The sequence below is a fragment of the Hemitrygon akajei genome, chromosome 7, assembly GCF_048418815.1.
Source record: "Hemitrygon akajei chromosome 7, sHemAka1.3, whole genome shotgun sequence".
NCBI classification, from domain to species: domain Eukaryota; kingdom Metazoa; phylum Chordata; class Chondrichthyes; order Myliobatiformes; family Dasyatidae; genus Hemitrygon; species Hemitrygon akajei.
Genome location: NC_133130.1, coordinates 111,201,565 through 111,225,006, shown reverse-complemented (window position 1 = coordinate 111,225,006; position 23,442 = coordinate 111,201,565). Strand labels below are relative to the sequence as shown.

At 40.4% G+C, this 23,442-nt stretch overlaps 1 protein-coding gene across 1 annotated transcript in view; it reads left to right on the top strand.

Annotated features, from left to right (window-relative positions):
- The first annotated feature begins 5,334 nt into the window (after nucleotides 1-5,334).
- The window catches only part of mei4 (meiosis-specific, MEI4 homolog (S. cerevisiae)), a 246,496-nt gene continuing 228,388 nt past the window's right edge, over nucleotides 5,335-23,442 (top strand). Inside the window, exons 1-3 of the mRNA XM_073051723.1 lie at nucleotides 5,335-5,441; nucleotides 7,637-7,891; nucleotides 13,934-14,532. Of these exons, the coding sequence (XP_072907824.1) occupies nucleotides 5,393-5,441; nucleotides 7,637-7,891; nucleotides 13,934-14,532 (903 nt within the window). The 5' untranslated portion in view covers nucleotides 5,335-5,392. The remainder of the gene's footprint in view (nucleotides 5,442-7,636; nucleotides 7,892-13,933; nucleotides 14,533-23,442) is intronic.

Below are 23,442 nucleotides of genomic sequence, written 5' to 3'. Positions count from 1 at the left end.
CATCTAGGACATCTTCAATAGATGATGACTTAAGAAGGCGGCATCCAACATTATGGACTCATCACTCAGGACATGCTTTCTTCTTATTGCTACCATCAGAGAGGAGGTACAGGAGCCTGAAGGCACACACTCGATGTTTTAGGAACTGCTTCTTTCCCTCTGCCATCAAATTTCTGAACGGATAATGAATCAACCCATGAACACTATCTATTTTTGTTCTCTTTTGCAGTACTTATATGATATATATTTCTTCATGTAATTTATAGCATTTTATGTATTGCACTGTACTGGTGCCACAAAACAACAAATATCATGATATTTGTCAGTGATATTAAAAATGATTCTGATTCTCTATGTATCCGCTGCCTTGACAATTTTAAGGCTATCCCTTCTTTACATCAGATGGAATTGGGACTATGCATCTTTACACTCAGCAAGGATACTTTGTGTGTCAGTAGTGGTCTTGGCAGCTTTCTCTGTTCTCTGCAAAGTTAGGGATCTGCGATCTCTGCACTCAGTTGTAAATGTCTGCTGTGAAATGGAGTTTGTGTTCCCAGTATAACAGGTACAGTTAAGTATGCCATGTAAGGTCTGTGCATTCTCTGTATTTGGCAGTGTCAAAGCTATCTGTGAATGTAACATGCGTTAAGGTATGCATTCTGAGAATTCTGCAACATTAGGGACATGTGCTTTCTGCACTTGGCCCCATAAGAGTCATGTGTTCTCCACCTTGAATTCACTGTGTTCAGCAGGAGCAGTGTCTTCCCTGAACTTGACATGCCAATGCTCTGCAATCTCTGCATCAAGGTTGTGCATTCTCCAGACTTGGCACAGCTGGTGCTACACATTGTTTGCATTCAGCAACAGCGAAGTGTTCCCTGCACTCTAGTGGAGTAGAAAGCTAACATTCTCTGCAAAAAGTCATATACAGCAGACCCTTTGGTCCATCATATCCAGGTCCACGACCCAGCTAGACTAAACCCATCCCCATCAATTTAATCTCTTCACCTCCCCGTTGCCATCCATGCCACCATGAAGCAATAGTTTGGATGGACTACACCAACTTTAACTAATCCTAACTGCTTTCACATGGTCTATGTCCCTCTATTCTCTGCCTATTCTGTACATACATCAAGAACAAAAGAATAACTTTAGAGAGGGTAGGATAGCTCAGAGATAGTCAAAGGGTGGTAAATCTGTGGAATTTGTTGCCATGAGTGGCTGTGGAGGCCAAGTCATTGGGTGTATTTAAGGCAGAGATAAATACGTTCTTGATTAGCCAGGGCATCAAAGGGTATGGGGTGAAGGCAAGTGGGAATGACCAGAAGAATTGGATCAGCTCAGGATTGAATGGCGGAGCAGACTAAATGGGCTGAATGGCCTACTTCTGCTCCTACATCTTATGGTCTTATAAAGGAGGGAACATGCGCTTGGGGATTAAGGATGAGGGCAAAGTCCTAAATGAGCACTTTGCATTGGTATTCACCAAGAAGGAAGTGGGGGATAGTGAGAGCAATGTGGATTATACTAATATGCTGGACTATTTTGAGATAAAGGAAAAGGTAGAATGAGCTCTCTTGAAAAACATTAAGGTGAATAAGTCCCCAGGACCTGACGGGATATAGCCAGGTTATTGAGAGAGGCAAGAAATGAGATTGCTAGGGTCTTGACCAAGATCTTTGTGTCTTCTCAAACCACAGGCAAAGCCTTAGAGTAATGGCAAGTAGCTAAAATTGTTCCTTTGTTCAAGAAGAGAAATAGGGATAATCTATAGATTATAGATTCGTGAGTCTCACATCAGTGATAAGGAAGCTATTGGAGGGTATTCTTAGTGATACCATTAATGAGCATTTGGGAAAGCGTACCCTTATTAGGAAGGGTTAACATGGCTTTGCGTGGGGTAGGTCATGTGTTACTAACTTGATTGAGTTTTTCAAGGAGGTGACAAAGGTGATTGATGAAGGTAGAGCTGTGGATGTTGTCCTCATGGATTTTAGTAAGGCTTTCAACAAGGTCCTTCATGTTTGGTTCATCCAGTTGCATAGGATCCATCGTGACTTAGCTGCTTGGAGTCAGAATTGACTTGCCCATAGAAGACAGACGGCAGTAGTTGATGGATATCACTTTGGCTCGAAGTCTATGACTATTGATGTTCTGCAGGGATCCATACCAGGATCTCTGCTATTTGTGTTAGATATAAATGACCAATGAAAAGTTGGATGCTGGGTTAGTAAGTTTGCAGATGACAAATAGATTGGTGGTTTTGTGGATAGTGTAGAAGGTTACCAAATGATGCTACTGGGATAGAGATCAGTGCAGATATGGGCAGAGAAATGGCAGGTGGAATTTAATCTGGACAACTTAAGGTGTTGCACTGGGAGATCAAATGTAAAGTACATTGTCCATGGTAGCATAGCAGTTAGTTTGAAGCTTTACAGCGCCTGCTTGAAGATAGGGGTTCAATTTCTGCAACTGACTGTTAGGAGTTTGCACTTTTTCCCTATGACTGCGTGGATTTCCTCAGGCTGTTCCGGATACCTCCCATATTCCATAGACGTATCAGTTTGGGGGAGAGGGGGTAGCATGGTAACATAGACGTAGAGTAATGCTTTACAGCACCAGCTGCAAGATCAAGGTTCAATTTCCACTGCTGTCTGTAAGAAGTTTGTATGGTCTCCTTGTGACTCCAGGAACTCTGGTTTCTTCCTACATTACAAGTTGTACAGATTAGAGTTAGTAAAGTGTAGGCATCTCGTTTGTATGTTGGCATTGAAAGTATGGCAACACTTGGGCCCAAGGACATCCTTGATGCAAACAACTCATTTCACTGTATGTTTTGATGTACATGTGACAAATAAAATTAATCTTTAACATCTTTATTGAAATGGCATGGCCTTTAACAGCATTCATGTACAAAGCGTTCTTGGTGTCCAAGTTTATAGCTCTTTGAAAGTAGTCAGCCACCTTTGGGACTCTGACTCCAGATTTTTCCTCAAGGTTTACTCCCAAAGCCTTTCCCTTGAGCGGGTATAGCTGCAAGGCAGTGGAGGTTTGAAATCGGAGTTTTCCCTCTCCCTTTATGGTAATACACAGAAAAATGGGTAATGATAAAAACAGTTGGAACCAGCAACCTAAAATTTTTCCTTCCATTGTGTGAGGTATTTACTGTAAATCTTTGCTGTCTAAAATATACATATACATTAAATGTCAAATTGAACTTCATTCCTCTGGAATGCTAACTCAGTAAATTCCCCAGTCTTAATAGGAGCACATGAAAGTTTTCAACAGCAATAGTGGGGCATGAAATAACTTTGGCTGGAAGTTTTTGTAAGCACATTTGAAACAAGAGGGTAGCTAGGGAAGAAATAGGTTCCTTCATCAATATTTAGCAGGGAAGGGAGGGGGTGAGGGAGAGGGAGAGAGAAACACACACACTATGATTCAACTTGTCCATGCCAACCAAAATATCCATCCTAGTTAGACTAATTTGCTTGCATTTGGCCCACATAACTCAAAACCTTTTCTATCCATGTAGCTGTATAAACTTATCCTTAAACATTATCAAATTGTACCTGCTTCTACAGCTTACACCAGCAGCTCATTTCATATACTCACCATCTTCTGTGTAATAAAAGGGTTTCCCCTCAGTTAACTTGGAAATCTTTCCCCTCTCATGTTAAATTTATGCACCTTCATTTAAAGCATCCCTACCTGGGAAAAAGGACTGTGACCATCCACTGCAGGATAAAAACATGTTCATCATGATCTTATCTTGCAATCCCACCCAGCAACATCCTCATGAGTCTTTTTTTCTGCATACTTTCCAGCTTAACGACATCCTTCCTCTAGCTGGGTAACCAGAACTGCACACAATACTCCAATGTGGCCTCATCAGTGACTTGCACAGTGGGGGCCTGGCATATCAACTCCTGAACTCAATGCCCTGATCAATGAAAGCTGGAATGGCAAATGCCTTCTTCACCACCATCACCACTTCCCAAGAACTATGCATCCTTAAGTATAAGTCTCACCGTTCTACAACACCTTACAGGTTCCTCCCATTTACTGTTAAGACCTGACCTGGTTTACTGACATGCAACATCTTGTTTGTCGAAGCTAAATTCCTTTTGCTATTCCTTGGTCCACTTCCCCAGTTTATCTAGATATTGTTGTAATATTAAGTAACTTCCTCACTGTCCAAGATATCACCACCAAACAGGAAGGAGGAAATGCCAAAAAACATCAGAGCACGTCAAGGTGGATAAATCTTCAGGGCATGATGGGATGGATCTATCCTTAGCTGCCAAAGTAAGCAAAGGAGGAGATTTCTGTAGCTCTGTTGGACACCTTTGCCAGGGATGAGGTACCAGAAGACCAGAAAATATCTAATGTTGCCTTCTTGTTCAAAAGGACAATAGGGATAAGCCTGGAAACTATAGGCCAGTGATTCTTACATCAATGGGAGAGAAGTTGTTGGAGAAGATTCTGATGAACAGGATTTATGTCCACTTGGAAAGGCAGGCAACAATTGAGAACCAGAAGGCATAGTTTTAAGGTGAAACTGGACAGATTTAATGGAAACCCGAGCAGCAACTTTTTCACCCAAAAGGATGATCAGTACATGGAATAATTTGCCAGAGGAAGTACCTCTTTTTCCCTCAGTAGGGAGGGAGAGTGCTTGTGGTATGTCAAATATTGGGTGAACGAGTAGTCTTTGGGGTACCACTTTGCTAACATTTAACTGTCATTCATTATTTGGGGTACTCTGTTTTTGTGGATGGTTGCGAAGAAAAGATGTATATTGTATACATTTCTCTGACATTAAATGTACCTTTGAAATATGGATAGGAAAGGTTTAGTAGGATATAGGCAAATGGCACCAGCTCATCATGGTCGGCATGGACCAGTTGGGTCAAAGGGCCAGTTTCCATTCAGTATGACTGGGGCAAAATGCTGTTGGTGTTGTGCTTTCTGTGACCACATGGGTTTACTCTGGACATGCCGGTTAACAACTGCATAATGTAAACATTCGTAAAGGAGAGTTGGCTGGCAATGGAAGAATAATCCATAGTTGTACAGAGAACCAAGGAGAAAGAAGGGGATAAATGGGACGGCTCCCATTAATGGCCCTGAATGGGCCGAATCGTCTTTTGTAGTTTTCTTCACTCAGATCACAGGTCTCCACAACCACAAGTCGAAGCGAGGCCAATGCAGACTCCCAGTACTTAGAACGCGGATTACCTGAGGGGAACGTGGTGCGAGCGTCCATCACCCAGCCGCGGGCGGGCGGGCGGGCGTGACGTCACACTCCCACGTCATCGCGGGCGGGCGTGACGTCACGCTTCATACGCCACCGCGGGCGGCACTCGGCCAGCTGTAGGAGCACGAGAGCATGGCGGCGGTTGCGAGGCGTGAGGACGGGGCTGAGCGGGCCTGCGAGGGTGAGTGAGAAGTGCGGGTCGCCTCCTCGCCATCCCATCACAACTCTTTCCTTTCACTCTTGTTTTACGTGGATTTGATGCTTCGCTCACCCAAAGGTAGGGTGATTGGGTGCTGCATTGCTCCTGGATTGCCAGAGTTGGGTGCAAAAGCGTCTTTGCCAAATCTGGGCTCCTGCATAAGAATCTTTGCCACTTCTGATCGCCGAGATTTTTTCATAGTTTTTTAAAAAATGGTATTTTCCACCCGTTGTTCCCTTAGCCTTCTCGCAAATCTCCCTAAAATTTTGCGATATCGCTACCCCCCCCCCCCCCCCCCCGTCATTAATCTCTTGGCTTGTTTAATGATCTCAAGCCAACGAGAATATATACAACATTGCTTGTTCTTGTACTCATTTGATTATTTTATTGTTATTTTTGCTTTTCTAAATTTCCTACTTTATCTTGCCTACGTACAGGTTATAACCCTCTTGGTTACAAGAAATTAGCCCTTACGGAATTCACAAACTTTGCTCTAATGGAATTGTGTGTGGGCGAAAAATTAAATAAATACAAAATTTGGAAAAAATCAATGGGTTTTGTCTGTAATTTTTAGGCTACTTTTTTTTTTGCAGAAAATGTGGTAGGTTTTTGTATCGCATGTTTCAGTTTCAAGTGGTTTTTCCCCAAGAAATTTCCATACAAGATGTCTAAAATAAGGCTAGCAAGTCTAAGTGCAAGTTGTAAACCTAAATGACCATTTATTTGTTGTGAGTTATATCATTAAATTAACTTTCCTGCACTTGGTATGCATTTCTAGTGGAGCAGGTGATAAACATCCAGTTGTGTTTAAGCTGCCAGCAACTGAAGAAATTTACTTCAGGAACTGAAAGGCAATGGCCTGCCATGGTAAACCAGCAGCTGTGGTACTCATCATTACTGATAGTAGTAAAACAACATGTAGGGATGAGTTTCTGTCTGTAAATTGGATTCAACAGGAAATCAGTTTTCACTTTGCAGAAAATCATAATGCAGACAGATTTTCCAGGCATGAATAATGTGGAAGTTGCCTGTACCTTGGCTGTACAGAGCACTGCAAGAAATAAAATGCTGCTTTGTCATTGAAATCAGAGAATGAAGCTATATCTTTGTGATCTTTGAAGCTAAATTATGTAAAAGCATTTGTTTATACAGAGTAAAAGATATTAGTCCTGTATCAGCACTTTCCTACATCTTTTTCTTATTAAATTTTATATGAATCTGGCTAAAAGCAGCTGAAAATATTTTTATGCAATGGAAAATCACCTAATTGATGTGCAGAAAGCACAGCTGTAGTGATTTTAAGTTACAAGAAGCCGTTTTTCCCCACATTATATAATAAATCGCAAATCTAAGAAGTTATCTCTCTGTTACAGGAACAGTTTTCAAGTGGAAGTTAGAAGAGATTTGATCTGTTTTTCAGATTAGATCCTAATCTCATTAAAGTCACTTTAAACTTTAGTTCCTGCACAGCATTAGAGAAATAAAATGATGTATATCATGTGCGCCATAAAATGAATAAATGGTTTGGTTTGAATTGAATTGCCAAAGGCAAGCAATGTTTTCAATTTGTTTTAACTTTGCATACTTATCAAACTCGTAGACTGTTCAACTACAACACGAGTGAATCTGCAGATGCTGGAAATAAAAACACAAAGTGCTGGCAGAACTCAGCAGGCCAGACAGCATCTATGGGAGGAGGTAGTGACGACGTTTCGGGCTGAAACCGAAATGTCGTCACTACCTCCTCCCATAGATGCTGTCTGGCCTGCTGAGTTCTGCCAGCATTTTGTGTTTTTAGACTGTTCAACTAACTAGTTTAGGATGTCATAGGCCATTGAAATGCATTCCTATGCATGAACTGTTCAATATGCAGCACTGCTTAACAATCATTAAAATAGAAAATTCATGCTCTATGTGGAGAAATGGCATTGCCTAAAATTATATATGGCAATATAGAATAATACATTCTTCATGTTAATAGTGCATTTTTATACATTGAAATGGATTATCACTAATCTTAACTATGATTTTAAAAATACCAAGTTGGTATCCCTGTCTGAAATTTAAATAAGTTTTGCCTAGTAGGAGTAGCTATTCAGTCTTAATGCAACTTCATAACGTTATTTGAAGTTCAAGTTCCTGTGATTGTTGAATATATTCCTTTGTCTTAATGACAGGACAGCAGATAAATGAAGATTTACTGCCATGGTACCTAAAAACATCGAAATTAGCACTAGCTCTGGCTATAATTGGCAGCACGCCCTCAGAAAAGAGCAGCAGAGAATATGCAGAGCAATTGGCTAATAGCTTATATCAGAAGGGAGTCGAATGGAAGTTAAAGGCTGAGGCTTGGAAAGCTGAGGCATTACACCTGCGTCAGAAGTTATTTCTAACTCAAATGCAATCTGCAGCAAGATCAAATGATGGCACTGGTAAGTACGTCATGATGCTTCATGCAAGTAACATCATCATCTTCAATGTATTTCAGTTGGGAAATAAAGATTTTTTTGCAAGAAGTTCAAAATTATTTAGTACTGAATATTCAACATTTTACACCTTTATGATGAACAGATTCTTATTATACTTGACAGCTTTAAAAATGGGAAATGAATAAAATTCATGAGAAAGGTATTGCTCAGCGGAACAAAGGGTAGTCCAGTTGGTAAGAACAGGATGCACACTAAGTGCATTAAGTTACATTCTACCATACAGAATTATGGAAGTTTGTGTTCTTTAAAAAACAATGTATATTTTTAATGGAGAAATGCACTGTAGATGTTGAAGAAGATGGGAAAATTAGCATAGCTTAGGGCTGGAGGAGTGGAAGGAAAGCAACAGACAGTGGGTGCAAATCATTTCAACAAATGTTGGGTTAAATTAAAAATCATAACTTGAAATATTGACCCTGTTTTTTAAAATTAGTGTAGTCAGCAACAATGCTTTCAGCCCCGCTATCAATGGCACTTTTGACCTTGGTCACAGTTTTTTGAACTCGTAAGCATTTCATGTTTCATTCGTGATTTGTTTTCATATGTGTTTTTTATTATTCATTTATTTCAATGTGTTTTGTTTATTTTGTAAGATGATGTGGATTTAGTATTCCAGCTCAACATATCAATGATGTTTCAATAATGTTTAACCTGGCAGAACAATGGCATTCCTTCAATTATGTTTTCCTTGTGATGATGCTACTCATTGGTGATGTGTTAGCTTTTAATCTCTTAAATAACATTAACACTCTAATAATAACATAACTCTCTAAGAAATCATTGGGAAACCACTTCCCTCAGGCCAAGCTACATGCTGTACTCCTAATTAAATTGTTTGCTAAACAATCTGCAATCAAGTCCATTACAATTCCATCATTTTTTTCAAGATCATTTGTGGTATTCACATTGCCTTTTATTGTTGATAAACAAGTGCATAGACATTTTGTTCATTATCAAATTGCACAAGCAACATATAAACTATTGAACCAGAGATTAACAGTTAAAGGCCTGGATACGGTTGCAGGAGCAGAGGCTAGGAGGTAGACAAATTATTGGAAGTGGCTGGATAAGTTAAGAAAGTGGTTCATAAGGCAGTCACAATTATAGAGGGAGAGAGTACAAATGTAGCTAAATATTTTTGTAGGAGATGTAGCACAGTAACAGGCCCTACTGGCTCAATATGACCAATTAACCCATATATCTTTGTGGGAGAAAACCGGAGCTCCTGGGGGGCGGGGGGGGGGGGGGAACCCATGAGGTCACAAACTCCTTGCAGACAGCAGCAGAATTGAACCCCATTCACAGGTGCTGTAATAATGTTACGCTTACTGCTTGGAGGTCCTCCATTAGTCGAGGTAGACCACGCATATTGCATCCTAACTTTCTAAATGATACTCAGGCCAGAGCTGTATGATATGGAGAGCAAGTTGTTGCCCATGCAGTAGGCTTCCGCTCTCTATGCTGCTGATAAATACGAAGGAATAGGATTTACTCCCAAAGCCTTCCCCATGAGTGGGTGTAGCTGAAAGGCAGCAGAGATTTGGGATAAGTGTTTTCCTTCTAGATGAACTGTCAACCATGGTGTGTGAACAGTGGGAGGTTGTTTCTCTGGTGGAGGACCAGAAATCACAGATAGAAAACAAAAAGTATGAGAATTAAGAGTGACATAAATAAAATCTGGAATGCATTTCCTCCAGATGTGGAGATCTGTGTCATTGCCTTAAAGAAGGAATTGGATAAATACAATGTATGGTGCAAGGGGAAGGACCAGTACATGGAATGTGAGAATCCATCTAGTAGAGAGCTAACAAGAATGTGATGGGTTGAATGGTTTCTCCTGTACTGCATCCATTCTATGAAACTATTTGAAGTATGTTTTGGGACATCATCAGTTGAAACATGACAGACTAGCAGATGTTTGTGGGCCCACTGCAGAAATATGCAAAAGCTCATGAGGCTGTGTGCAACAAAATAAATCTTTCAAGATCACTTGCCTTTTCTACACACATTTCACTAGCCAGAAGCACAGAGGAAGTTGGGTATGCCCAGGTCCAGTTTGCCAGTTGTTGGCTTGTGAGTGCTTGGTAAGGGGAAAAGCTTGAGTGGAAGATGTGAAGGAGGACAAGGTGGTGGCCAGTGCAAGAATTAGCTCCTGGAAATCAACATACTGGCTGGGGCTCAGTAAGGCCTCTGGGGATTAAGAGGGGGTTTTGGAGAGAGCACTAAGCTGTAATGTTGGCTGTAGCTGAGGTGGTTAGGCTGGGATATCCTTTGAGAGGAGCAGAGTTCAGGTCAGTGGTTCCTTGTGTAGTTAAAGGGGACCTACCTGTAATGGTCAGCCTCTGTAATGGATGCGGTAGCCTAGACTTTGGTTTATATGCCCTGGTTCTCTGAGATTAGCCTGCAGAGTCTATAGACCATGACAGAAGTGGTTACAAGGTGTGGTTTCAGACATTGCTCTGTTAACCTAGACTCCTCAGTTGCACAGAGGACACAACTGGAAAATCATAAACTTCATCGAACTTTCTGTAATTAACCGACATTTCTTCCACTTGATTCTCCTTAAAATGGAGTTGTGAAGGTCACAAACCATGATACTCTGTGAATGAATTTTTAGGCAAAAGAATCTCAAAAATGCTGTGGTAAATATACTACCAATATACTTTTGAAGGTAGAACCCTGTGAAGTGACTAGGATATGAGCAAGGTGCAGCATCTCTTCAGTGCTGCATATTATAGCTTAATTTCAGTACTGTAGGTCAAAATTCTCTGAATCAAAATTGATTCTTTTTCCAGCAATGCATAAATATGAGCATTTAGTGTGACAATCAATCTTGGTTAAACATCATAGTTTCTATCTGTACTTGCTGGTTGTGCATCTTGGATTATTCAACTAGTTTGAAGGATTCTGACTCAGTTTGTTTGAAAACTGACTATCTCAAGAAAGCAGAGATTTGGAATAAATGCGTCCTTGTGAAGCTGGAAGGAGTAACTAGTGGAATACTGCAGGGATAAGTTCTTGACCTGCAATTATTTGCTATTTGCATTAATTAACTGAAGGAGGAAACAGTGAATGTAAGGTTTCCAAATTTGACCCAAAAATGGATGAAAGGACATGTTATAAACTCTCGTTTTGCCACAGGATATAGATTGAGTGAGTAACCGACAGACAAATGGGATTTTAAAAACATGAGAAATTCTGCAAATGCTGGAAGTCCAAAGCAACACACACAATGCTGGAGGAGCTCAGCAGGTCAGGTATCTGTCTCAGTCTGAAACGTCAACTATGTGTTCATTGCCATGGATGCTGCCTGACTTACTGAACCCGCCCCCCCCCCCCCACGTTAATCTCACGAATGTATGGAAATGTGAGGTCATGCAGTTCAATAAGAGAAATTGAAAAACAGTTCTAGTACAGTAATCACAAAATGTTAGCTGGCAAGTCCAATGAGTAGTTAGGAAGGTAGGCATATTTTGGCCTTTGCTGCAAAGTGTTATGTTTTGTAATTGCAAAACACAAAAACTACTTTCAAGGAATAAATGGGATTCCAAAATGTGAGTCTAACTTCATTTTTTATTTTAAGTGAAGTGCCCACGTATCACATGGTAGTGCCATGACATATGTAATTCATGTATTTTTCATATAATCCATAATAAATTATTTAATTAAACAAGAATTCTTAAGCTATGCTTACAATATTGCTAAAATGTTAAATGCACAACACAAAGGGGTTGAAGTTTAAAAGTAGAGAAGGTTTGTTGCAATTGTATGGGGTGTTGAAGCCTTACCTGGAAAGCTACATACAGTTGCTTAAAAATATATTTAGCAACATTGAAGGAAGTACAAAGGGGATTCAGCAGGCTAATTCCTGGGATGAAGGGTTATTCACCAAAGAGAAAGTAAATATTTCAGTCGTGTATTCCTTGAACTGAATGAGAGCTGACCATAATCAAACAAAATACCATGATGTCTCGACTGGGTAAGTGTCAAAAAATTTAACTGGTGGAAGACTCTTGAGCAAGGGGCCAAAACTTCAAGATAAGGAGCTGACCATTTAAAACTGATGTGTAGAAATTTCTTCTCAGAGTGGTGAATCTTTGGCATTCAGTGTCCCAGTGGGTGATGTAATGCTGAATTGTCAGAAGTATCTAAAATGGAAATAGATGAATATATGAAGGATGGAGAAATAGAGGGGTATGCAGAAATGGTGTAGAAGAGGAGCTGGAATTAGCATAAGCTTCCTTATGGCCCATTACATTGCTGGCACTTAGGGTAGTATCTCCATCTCTGTCTTGTGCATACAGTCGCACACAGACAGAAGGTTTCTTCATTGCTGTTTTTGTAACAATGTCATTTTACCAGTCAGGGTTGTTAGCCCTGAGACAAACCCCCAAACCTGGAGGGCCAGCAGACCACTCTTAGTCTGGCCTCTGCCCTTTGACCTATTTGGCATGGGTGACTCTACCAGGAGCCAAAACACAAGATCCTGACTCCAGCCAACATAGCTCTCTGGGTCATTGAAACATGCAAGCTTGCAAACCCTACGAGAAGGTTATGAACCTTGTGGAGGTCAGCATTAGCAAGTAAGATCATATTAAATGGCAGGGCAGGCTTGAAGGGCCTGATGGCTTACTCCTCATAATTTTTAGGGTTTTGTGAGAGCCTTTTCATTGCTGATTGAAACTTGAAATTATTGCTATGTGATATTTTGCCCTCACTAAAGCTTCTTATCAAAATCTTGGATTCTGATGGAAAAGAAGTCCTTTCTGCTCAGGAAGAGCTCAATGGTTTTAAATAAAACCCTTAAGGGCACTTGTAGTCCTGCCAAATCCAATGGATGTGAAGACCCCTACTTGTCCCTTCTCTGGGGAGTCAACCATGCCTCAATCAACAGCACATGTAGTTTGAAGCTTCCACACAGTGATGCTTGCAGTATAATCACTGAGGCACCGTTACATTACTCAGAAATTAAGTTCTTTGGAAAGCACTATTTATTAGTTTGAGTGCAATCTTAGCACTCTGGGAGATGTTTAAGCAGTCTCCAGTGAGTTTTGAAACAGTCTAGGCACATTTGAAATCAAAGTGTCCTATTACACAAGATCTGAACATAGAAGGCAGCATGTTTTGCTCTTTGTTTAGTTGTGGCTGCTAAACTGTTAAAGTTTTGGTTTATGTAAGGAAAACTTTAATTATGGATTGCACAATTGACACCATTAAGTGCATGATGTTGGGAAATCGTCAAGCATTTATTGTGGACTCTGACTGGAATTGCCTGACTCAGTTTAGCAGTTGTCATAGTTTCACCCGGAATTGACTGGTAATACAATTTATTCCAAGTTGATTGATACTGAATTGCATTGCACTGAGGAAGAAATGCTCTGTGACCCAGTTTCTTAAGTAAACAATTCGTACATCAATGCAACATTTTTATGACAAATTTCTATATATGACAAATGATCTGTCTTCCCTTCATAAAACAAGATTAATTTAACTTATTTAATCAACAATACATTTTATTGCCGCTATTCCAAAAGATCAAACCTAGATAAAGCATCACTCTTGGTTTAATGGATCATATATTGGTATTATTGGACTCTGGTTTTAAATGTAATAATCTGTATCATAAACTTGGTGAATGATGAAGAACTAGATATGCCCTGCCTGCCTTTTGTTGTATATCACCAGCTCAAGTAAGAACATTGGACAGATCATAAGCTGAACGGTAGAATATTTTGTTTTTACAGGGTAATAGAGGGATATGTTTTTCAAAAAGTACAAATTATGATCAACACCTTTAAGCCACATACCATAGGACAAGTCACCTTTCAAAGGAAGTTTGTATGCACTGAACTATTTTCATGTAATGCATTGCACTTTAGACTTTATTAAATACAATATAATTGGAGTTGTAGAGATGTCATGTTATTATAATATATATATATATTTTTACCAATATTTGACTTCAAAATTTGTTTAATTTTCCAGGAGCTAACTCTTCCACCTGCCTAGAATTTTCAACTCAAGATCCTATGAGCTTTATGAATGAGTCTGCTGTTCTAGAGGATTCTGGTTGTGATGTATCTAATGGTCAAGGATCAGATACTCAGGACCTATTAACAAACTGCAGACTGAAAAATGTTGATTCTTATTCATTAACCAGTGAAGAAACATTGCCATTAGTTAATTCCACATTGCTCCCTGCTGCATCAGACGCTGCCAGAGGGGATGAATTACAAGTGGTTAAGAAAATGCTTAATTTTCACACTCAGTTTTTACAGAGTTTAATACGCATTAGAAAGATTGCAGCTGATAGAACTCCAACAGCAGAAACATTGACTTTAGCTATTGACTACTCAATAGTGATAGACTCAGTGTCACATTTTGCTGAGAGTTTGCTAGTTTTCTGTACAAACCCCAAATCTCTACCTCCACCTTCTTTGCTGATGCAAGCAACCGAGTCCCTTGTCAGCGTAATGCAAGACGGTAAATTGCCATTGCCTGTCCTTGAGCAGTGTATCAAGAGGGTAGAGGAACTTGTAAAGAAGTTGGTGAAAGTCATTTTGGACAATGTGGAAATAAATCGGGTAAGCACATTTTGAATAAGCTTCTGTTCCTTTGAGAACTGCCTTTAATCAAATACATGTCTACAGCTTAACTAATTTAGACTGTGACAGCTTTCTCTTATTGTTTGTTAGAAGTAATACTGTATATTTTAATTCACCCAATATTATTGCAAGCAGCCTATTAATGAAAGTACTATATTCACTCTAAAAGATGCCTTTGTATATTTTAATATTATGACGTTTTAGTTAGGCTGTTAATCAATTTCAAGAAAAGGTGAATGCAAAAATCAGAATAGAAAGGCCTGCAAGATATATTGTTGGATCAGCTTTGCTTAAACTTCTTGAGTGAATTGTCTTTTACTGAGATGTAGCACCAATTACTTTCAGTATCTGAATATTGTTTATGACTAAAGGACCTAGTTTCAAAGAGTTAGGTATAGAATATTTATGTAAGAACAGAAATATATCTGACCCACAATAGAGTTTTAGTTGGGATTTTATGTTTGTAATGTTATGTTATTTGAAATTAAGGTAAATATACTAAAGTTTTCCTATTGAGTGAAAGTTTGTCAATTAGATGATTAGTTTTGACTTTCAATAGACACTCTTTTTTGTGCTGTTGCATTGGAAAAGGATGTCAATGTTGCATCAAATTCCCACTTAACACTTCAAAATCAAAGTAAATTTATTATCAAAGTACATGTACAGTTGAAGTCAGAAGTTTACATACACTTAGGTTGAAGTCATTAAAACTCATTGTTTAACCACTCCACAGATTTCATATTAGTAAACTATAGTTTTGGCAAGACGTGGAGGACATCTACTTTGTGCGTGACATGAGTAACTTTTTCAACAATTGTTTACAGACAGATTATTTCACTTTTAATTGACTATATCACAATTCCAGTGGGTCAGAAGTTTACAAACAAAATCAAAAGAAATCAGCCAAGATCTCAGGAAAAAAAATTGTGGACCTCCACAAGTCTGGTTCATCCTTGGGAGCAACTTCCAAATGCCTGAAGGTACCACGTTCATCTGTACAAACAATAGTACGCAAGTATAAACACCACGGGACCATGCAGTCGTCATACCGCTTAGGAAGGAGACGGATTCTTTCTCCTAGAAATGAATGTACTTTGGTGCGAAATGTGCAAATCAATTCCTGAACAACAGCAAAGGACCTTGTGAAGATGCTGGAGGAAACGGGTAGACAAATATCTATATCCACAGTAAAACGAGTCCTATATCGACATAACCTGAAAAGCTGCTCAGCAAGGAAAAAGCCACTGCTCCAAAACCGCCATAAAAAAGCCAGACTACAGTTTGCAAGTGCACATGGGGACAAAGATCTTACTTTTTGGAGAAATGTCCTCTGGTCTGATGAAACAAAAATTAGCCATAATGACCATCGTTATGTTTGTTGAAAAAAGGGTGAGGCTTGCAAGTCAAAGAACACCATCCCAACTGTGAAGCATAGGGGTGGCAGGATCATGTTGTGGGGGTGCTTTGCTGCAGGAGGGACTAGTGCAATTCTCAAAATAGATGGCATCGTGAAGAAGGAAAATTATATATATTGAAGCAACATTTCAAGACATCAGCCAGGAAGTTAAAGCTCGGTCGCAAATGGGTCTTCCAAATGGACAATGACCCCAAACGTACTTCCAAAGTTGTGGCAAAATTGCTTAAGGACAACAAAGTCAAGGTATTGGAGTGGCCATCACAAAGCCCTGACCTCAATCCGATAGAAAATTTGTGGGCAGAGCTGAAAAAGCGTGTGCGAGCAAGGAGGCCTACAAAACCTGACTCAGTTACACCAGTTCTGTCTGGAGGAATGGAACAAAATTCCAGCAACTTATTGTGAGAAGCTTCTTGTGGGCTACCCAAAATGTTTGACCCAAGTTAAACAATTTAAAGGCAATGCTACCAAATACTAACAAAGTGTATGTAAACTTCTAACCCACTGGGAATGTGATGAAAGAAATAAAAGCTGAAATAAATCATTATCTCTACTATTATTCTGACATTTCGCATTCTTAAGATGAAGTAGTGATCCTAACTGACCTAAGACAGGGAATGCTTTCTAGAACTAAATGTCAGGAATTGTGAAAAACTTGAGTTTAAATGTATGTGGCTAAGGTGTATGTAAACTTCTGACTTCAACTGTATGTTAGCATATACAACTTTGAGATTCATTTTCTTCCAGGCATACTCTTCTAAATCCGTCATAGAATGATAACCACAATAGAATCAATAAAAGGCCACACCAACTGGGTGTTCAACCAGTGTGCAAAAGATAACAAACTGCAAATACAAAAAGAAAGAAGTAATAATAAATAAGCCATAAATATTGAGAATATAAAATGAAGGGTCCTTTTAAAGTGAGTCCATAGGTTCTGGGATCACTTCAGTGATGGGGTAAATGAAGACATTGCCTTTGGTTCAAGAGCCTGATTGCTAAAGACAGTAACTGTTCCTGGACCAGGTGGTGTGAGTCCTGAGGCTCCTGTACCACCTTCCTGATGGCAGCAGTGAGAGAGCATGAACTGGGTGGTGGGATCCCTGATGATAGATGCTGCTTTCCTATGACAGCGCTTCATGTAGGGGTTTTACCTGTGATGGACTGGACCGTATGGACTATTTGTAGAATTCTCTGTTCAAGGACATTGGTGTTTCCATACCAGGCTGTGATGTAGCCAGTCAATATACTCTCTGCTACACATCTGTAGAAGCTTGTCGAGGTTTTAGATGTCATGCTGAACATTCACAAGCTCCTAAGGAAGTAGTCACTGCCGTGCTTTCTTCGTAACTGCACTTGTGTACTGGGCCCAGGACAAGTCCTCCAAAATAATACCACTGCGGAATTTAAGGTTGCTGACTCTCTCTACCTCTGATCCTTCGATGAGGAGTGGCTCAAGAACATTTAATTTCCTCCTGAAGTCAATTATCATCTCCTTGGTCTTGCTGATACTGAGTAAGAGAATATCATTATTGTACCACTCAGCCAGATTTTCAATTTCTGTCCTATGTCCTGATTTGTCACCACCTTTGATTTAGCCTACGACAGTGGTGTTGTCAGCAAACTTGAATATGGTATTGGAACTGTCCTTAGACATACAGTTATAAGTGTAAAGCGGGTAGAGCAGGGGTCTAAGCACACAACTTTGTGATTCACCTGTGCTGATGGTGATCATGGAGGGGATGATGTTGCCAATCTAAATGGACTGGGGTATGCAAGTGAGAAAATCGAAGATCCAGCTGCACAAGGTGGTTTTGAGGCCAAGGTCTTGAAGCTTATTGATTTGTTTTGAGGGGATGATGTTATTGAATGGTGAGCAATGTTCAACAAAGAGCATTCTGATGTATGCATCATTGCTGTCCAGATGTTCTAGGGCCAATAAGATGGGATCTGTTTTGGACCTGTTGTTCTGGTAGGCAAATTGGAGTGGATCCAGTTACTTCTCAGGTTGACATGATTCATCACCAGCCTGTCACAACGCTTCACTGCAGAAGACGCTGGAGCTACTGGAAAATGGTCATTGAGGCAGATTACTGTGTTCTTCCTGGGCACTGATATAAGTGGAGCCTCCTTGAAGCAGGCGGGTACCTCAGAAGTGAGATACCCACTGAAGTGAGAAGTTAAGGATCTCAGTGAACAGTTATTTAGTACTTAGACAAGTACTCCATCTGAGCCAGATGCTTTTCATGGGCTCGCCGTCCTGAAAGATGCTCACACGTCAGCCTCAGACTGAAATCAAAGTATCATTGGGGCTGTGGGAATTTGAGATGTTTCTGCCATGTTTTGACGGTCGAAGTGAGCATAGAAGCATTGGGCTCATTGATAAGTGAAGCCCTGTTGTTGCCTATGTTGCTTGATTTAACTTCATAAGAGGTGATGGCATTTAAGCCCTGCTGCAACTACTGAGCATCCTTCATTGATTGAAGTTTGTCCGGAATTGCCACCACCCATGAGATGGCTTTCTGGAGATCATATCTGGACCTCTTGTAAATGTCTTGTTTGTTAGACTTGAATGCCTCTGATTTTGGCCCTCAGCAGATTGTAGATCTCATGATTTATCCAGGGACTCTTCTTGCGGAATACTCTGAATGATTTTGTGTGTACAACTAATTTTATAAAGTCCATGAGAACCATAGTGTATTCATTTAGATCAACAGATGAGTCCTTGAACTGGGCCCAGTCCACCAACTCAAAGCAATCCCGTAGCCTCCAGCGACCACCTCTTTGTTTTCATAATCTCTGGAGCTTTGCTCTTTTAGCCTCTGCCTGTATGCCCGTAGAAGGACAGCCATGTGATTAGATGTACTGAAATGCGGTCTCGGCATTCCTTATCATAGTATAACAGTGTTGGAACTTCTGGTGCTACAGGTTATGTGCTGATGGTAATTGGGCAGTAATTTCTTCAAACAAGCCTGGCTGAAGTCTCAAACTATGATTTCAAATACATCGGGGTGGGCTTTATTTTTTTGGTGACAACATCATGCAGTATGGTTGATTATAGTCGGCCACTGGTGATATGTAAAGTCTGGTGAGGATCACAGGTGAGACCTCCCTAGGTAAATGGAATGCATGGCATTTGATTGTTAGCTGTTCAAGGTCAGGAACACGAGTTTTGACAAACCGCCACATTAGAGCACTACCTTTTGCCTTTTCTGAAACACCAGCTCGGTCCATCCTGTGAATTAAGAAGCCTTCGGGTTGGATCACCATATGTGGTGTGCTGGGAGTCAGCCATGTCACAATTATACACAGAACTCAACAATCTCTGATTTTACTTCAATACTGTAATCTTACCTTCAGGTCCTCAATTTTGTTCTCCAGTGACTGCACATTTGCCTTCAAGATGCTGGGTTGAGGGGGTCTCATTCCTCTGTGTTTCAGCCTGACTTGGAGTCCCCTCATTTGCTTACAATTGATTTATAGGAAAATAAAGAAATACAACAGCATTTATGAAGAAACCTATAAATAAATACAGACTTCAATGTGCAATAGACAAATTTTGCAAATTAAAAAAATAAAACTGAAAATGAGTTGTAGAGTCCTTGAAAGTGAGTATGTAGGTTGTGGAATCAATTCAGTGTTGAGGTGAGTGAAGTTATCCACATTGGTTCAGGAGTCTGATGAATGAAGGGTAATAACTGTTCCTGAACCTGGTGGTGCGGGATCTAAGGCTTCTGTTCTGCCTGACTGATTGTAGTCGCAAGAAGAGACCACGGCCTGGATGGTGGGGGTCCTTGATGATGGATGCTGCTTCCTTGTGGCAGCGCTCCTTGTAAATGTATTCAGTGGTGGGGAGTGCTTTGCCTGCGATTAGACTGGGCTGTGTCCACCACTTTCTGTAGACTTTTCTGTTCCTGGGCATTAGTGTTTCTGTACCGTGCTGTGATGCAACCAGTCAGGATACTGTCCTCTGTCATCTATAGAAAATTGTCAAAGTCCTAGATCGCATTGTGAATCTAAATTTCAGAAACTATTAAGAAAGTAGAGGTGCTGCTGTGCCGCCTTTGTAATGAGACTTGCGTGCTGGTCCCATGACAGATACTTTGATATGGTACTGCACTTTGGGGCAAATGTCAATGAAACTTATTTGATAATGGAACAATAGTCAAATTTACAGTGGTATAATGGTTGGCGTAATGCTTTATAATGCCAGCATCATGGGTTCAATTCCCACCACTGACTGTAAGGAGTTTGTACATTCTGCCTGTGACCAAGTAGATTTCCTCCAGGTGATCTGGTTTCCCTTCACATCCCAAAGACATATGGGTTAATAGTTTAATTGTTCACCTGGGTATAATTGGGCACCATGGGCTGGTTGATCTGGAAGGATCTGCTGCCATGCTATATCTCTAAATAAGTAAAAATGAAGTTAATCAGCTAGGAATTTTGGAACTAATAGGTGCTTGTTACTTTTTGATATATGCTGGAGCAGCTTGGTAAGGTGTTAATTGTAATGTATTTTGTGGAGAAATTTAGTCTTTTACTGACTCTGGCTATTAAGTGTGTGATATAATTGTTCAGAAGAAACAAGAAATCAAGCTATGTTACCCCACAGGTCTTCTGGGCCAAATTATGCTGTGTTTGAAATCACTGGTGTGCAGCCTTAGTCATAAGATGTAAATTTTGGATCTATTTTGAGTTTGGGATTGGCTGATTTGAAGTTGAAGTTGCCAAACTAGACAATCAACATAAAATAAAATGGTGGAAACGTTTAGCTCGCCAGATAAATCTGTGGGATGAGAATAGCTGGACTCTGCCCCTCCCAATGTAGAGAAGTGAAAGGAAAAAGAAGGGGGATATCGGAGTGGGAAGGAGGAGAGAAAGAGCAAGTGGTTAAGGGAGAGGGTAGAGTTGCTGTTGGAAGAGAGTATTGGAGGGAACAAGATGGATTCATATTGATCTGGAGAGAGCAGGATAGGAATGGAGCAAGGTGGAAAGAGGAGTAGAAGAGAAATTTCCATTCCTCTTGTTGCTGTGCTCTTTCATTCTCCCTGCCTGTGTGTGCACATACGCTATCATGGAGCAGCAGGGATGTCTAAGTCCTAATCTGCTATATGCCACAGAAGGAAACAGTGCACTAGCTCTCACAATCGAGACTGTGAGAATGAGGGGTGGGTGAGTGTCTGCTGTCTGGGGTATGAGATCAGGAATGGTGTTTGACCTAACTGTAAAGGCATTTCTGAGCTCCATGTTGGCCAGCAGTGGTGGACCATAAGACATAGGAGCAAAATTAGGTAATTTGGCCCATCAGGTTTGCTCCACCATTTGATCATGGCTAATTTATTTTCCCTCTCAACTCATTCTCCTGCCTTCTCCCTATGACTTGTGATGCTCTTACTAATCAAGAACCTCTGCTTTAAATACACTCAGTGTCGTAGCCTTCAGCTGTCTGTGGCAATGAATTCCACAGATTCACCACCCTCTGGCTAAAGAAATTCCTCTTCAACTCTGTTCTAAAGGAACATCCTCTATTCTGAGGCTATGCCCACTATAGGAAGCATTCTCTCCACGTCCACTGTGTAGACTTCCCAATTTTCAATAGATTTCAGTGAGATTCCCCTATTTTCTTTTAAACTCTATTGAGTATAAACTCAGACCCATCAGATACTCCTGTTAACCCTTTAATTCCCTTGATCATTCTTGTGAACGTCCTTTAGATCTTTTCCAATGCTAGCACATCCTTTCTTAGATAACGTGCCCAAAGCTGCTTGCAGTACTCCAAGTGCGATCTGAGCAAATCCTAAAACCTCAGCATTACATCCTTGCCTTTTGAAATGAATGCTAACATCACCTTGGTGTCCATTATGACCAGACTCAAACTGCAAGTTAGCCTTTGAGGAATCGTGCATGAGGACTCCCAAATCCCTTTGCATCTCCTGATTTTTTTTTGAATTTTTACCCCATTTAGAAAATAGTATACACCTTTTACCCTTCCACCAAAGTGAATGACCACATGCTTCCCTACACTATGTTCTATCTGCCACTTTGCCTATTCTCCCAGTCTGAGTCCTTTTGCAGACTCCCTGCTTCCTCAACACTAACCTGCCCCTCCACCCATCTTTGTAGAGTCCCCAAACTTAATCACAAAGCCATTGCACAAATCATTGACATACGATGTGAAAAGAAGTGGTCTCAGCATCAACCGCTGCTGAAGGCCAGTAGTCACCGGCTACCAACTTAAAAAGGCTCCCTTTATTTCTATCTATTTGCCTCCTGCCAGGCAGCCAATCTTATTTCCATGGAGTGAGAGTCCTAATGAACGGTCCCAAAGCATGACTCTATTCCTTTTTATAGATGCTGCCTGACCTGCTGAGTTCCTTCAGCATTTTGTGTTACTTCTACCCATGCTAGTGCCTTTCCTGCAATACTGTGTACTCTTACCTTGTTCAGCAGCCTCGTGCTGCACCTTGTCAAAGGCCTTCTGAAAATCCAAGTAAATAACATCCACCGACTTCTCCTTTGTCTATCTTGCTTGTTATTTCTTTTATTTAAAAATCCAGAAGGTTTGTCAGACAAAATTTCCCCTGAAGGAAACCATTTTTTCATGTGCCACCAAGAACCTGGAAACTTCATCCTTACTGATAGACTCCAACATCTTCCCAATCACTGAAGTCAAGCTACTCGCCTATAATTTCTTCTATTTTGCCTCACTCCTTTGAAAAGTGGAATGACATTTGCAATTTTCCAGCCCTCAGGAACCATTCCACAATCCAGTGTTTCTTGAAAGATCATTACTAATGCCTCTACAGTTTCTACACTTTCCTCTTTCAGAACCCTGGGGTATAGTCCATCTGGTCTAGGTGACTTATCTACCTTCAGCACCTGCTCCTTTGTAATTGAAACAACACTTGCTTCTGCTTCCTGACACTTAAATTTCTGACATACTGCTGAGGTCTTCCACAGTGAAGACTGATGCTAAATGCTTATTAAATTCGTCCACCATTGTTTTGTCCCTCATTACTACCTCTGCAGTATGATTTTCCAGCAGTCTGATATCTACTCTTGCCTCTCTTACTCTTTTATATATCTGAAAAGAACTTTTAGTATCCTCTTTATTATTGACTGGTTTACCTTCATATTTCATCTTTTCCTTCAATTTTTTTAGTTGCCTTCTGTTGGTTTTTAGAGCTTCCCAGTCTCCTAACTTCCCACTGATTTTTTTGCTCTTTTGCTGTTATGCTGTCTTTATTTCCCTTGTTAGCCACTGTTGCCTCATCCTCCCTTTAGAATACTACTACTTTCAGATCTATCTATTTTGCACCTTCAGAATTGCTCTTAGAAACTCCAGATATTGCTGTTTTGCCATTATTCCTGGTAGTGTTTCCTTCCAATCAACTTTGGCCATGCCTCTCATGCCCCTGTAGTTCCCTTTACTCCACTGATACATTTGGCTTTGGATTTGGATTCAATCACAA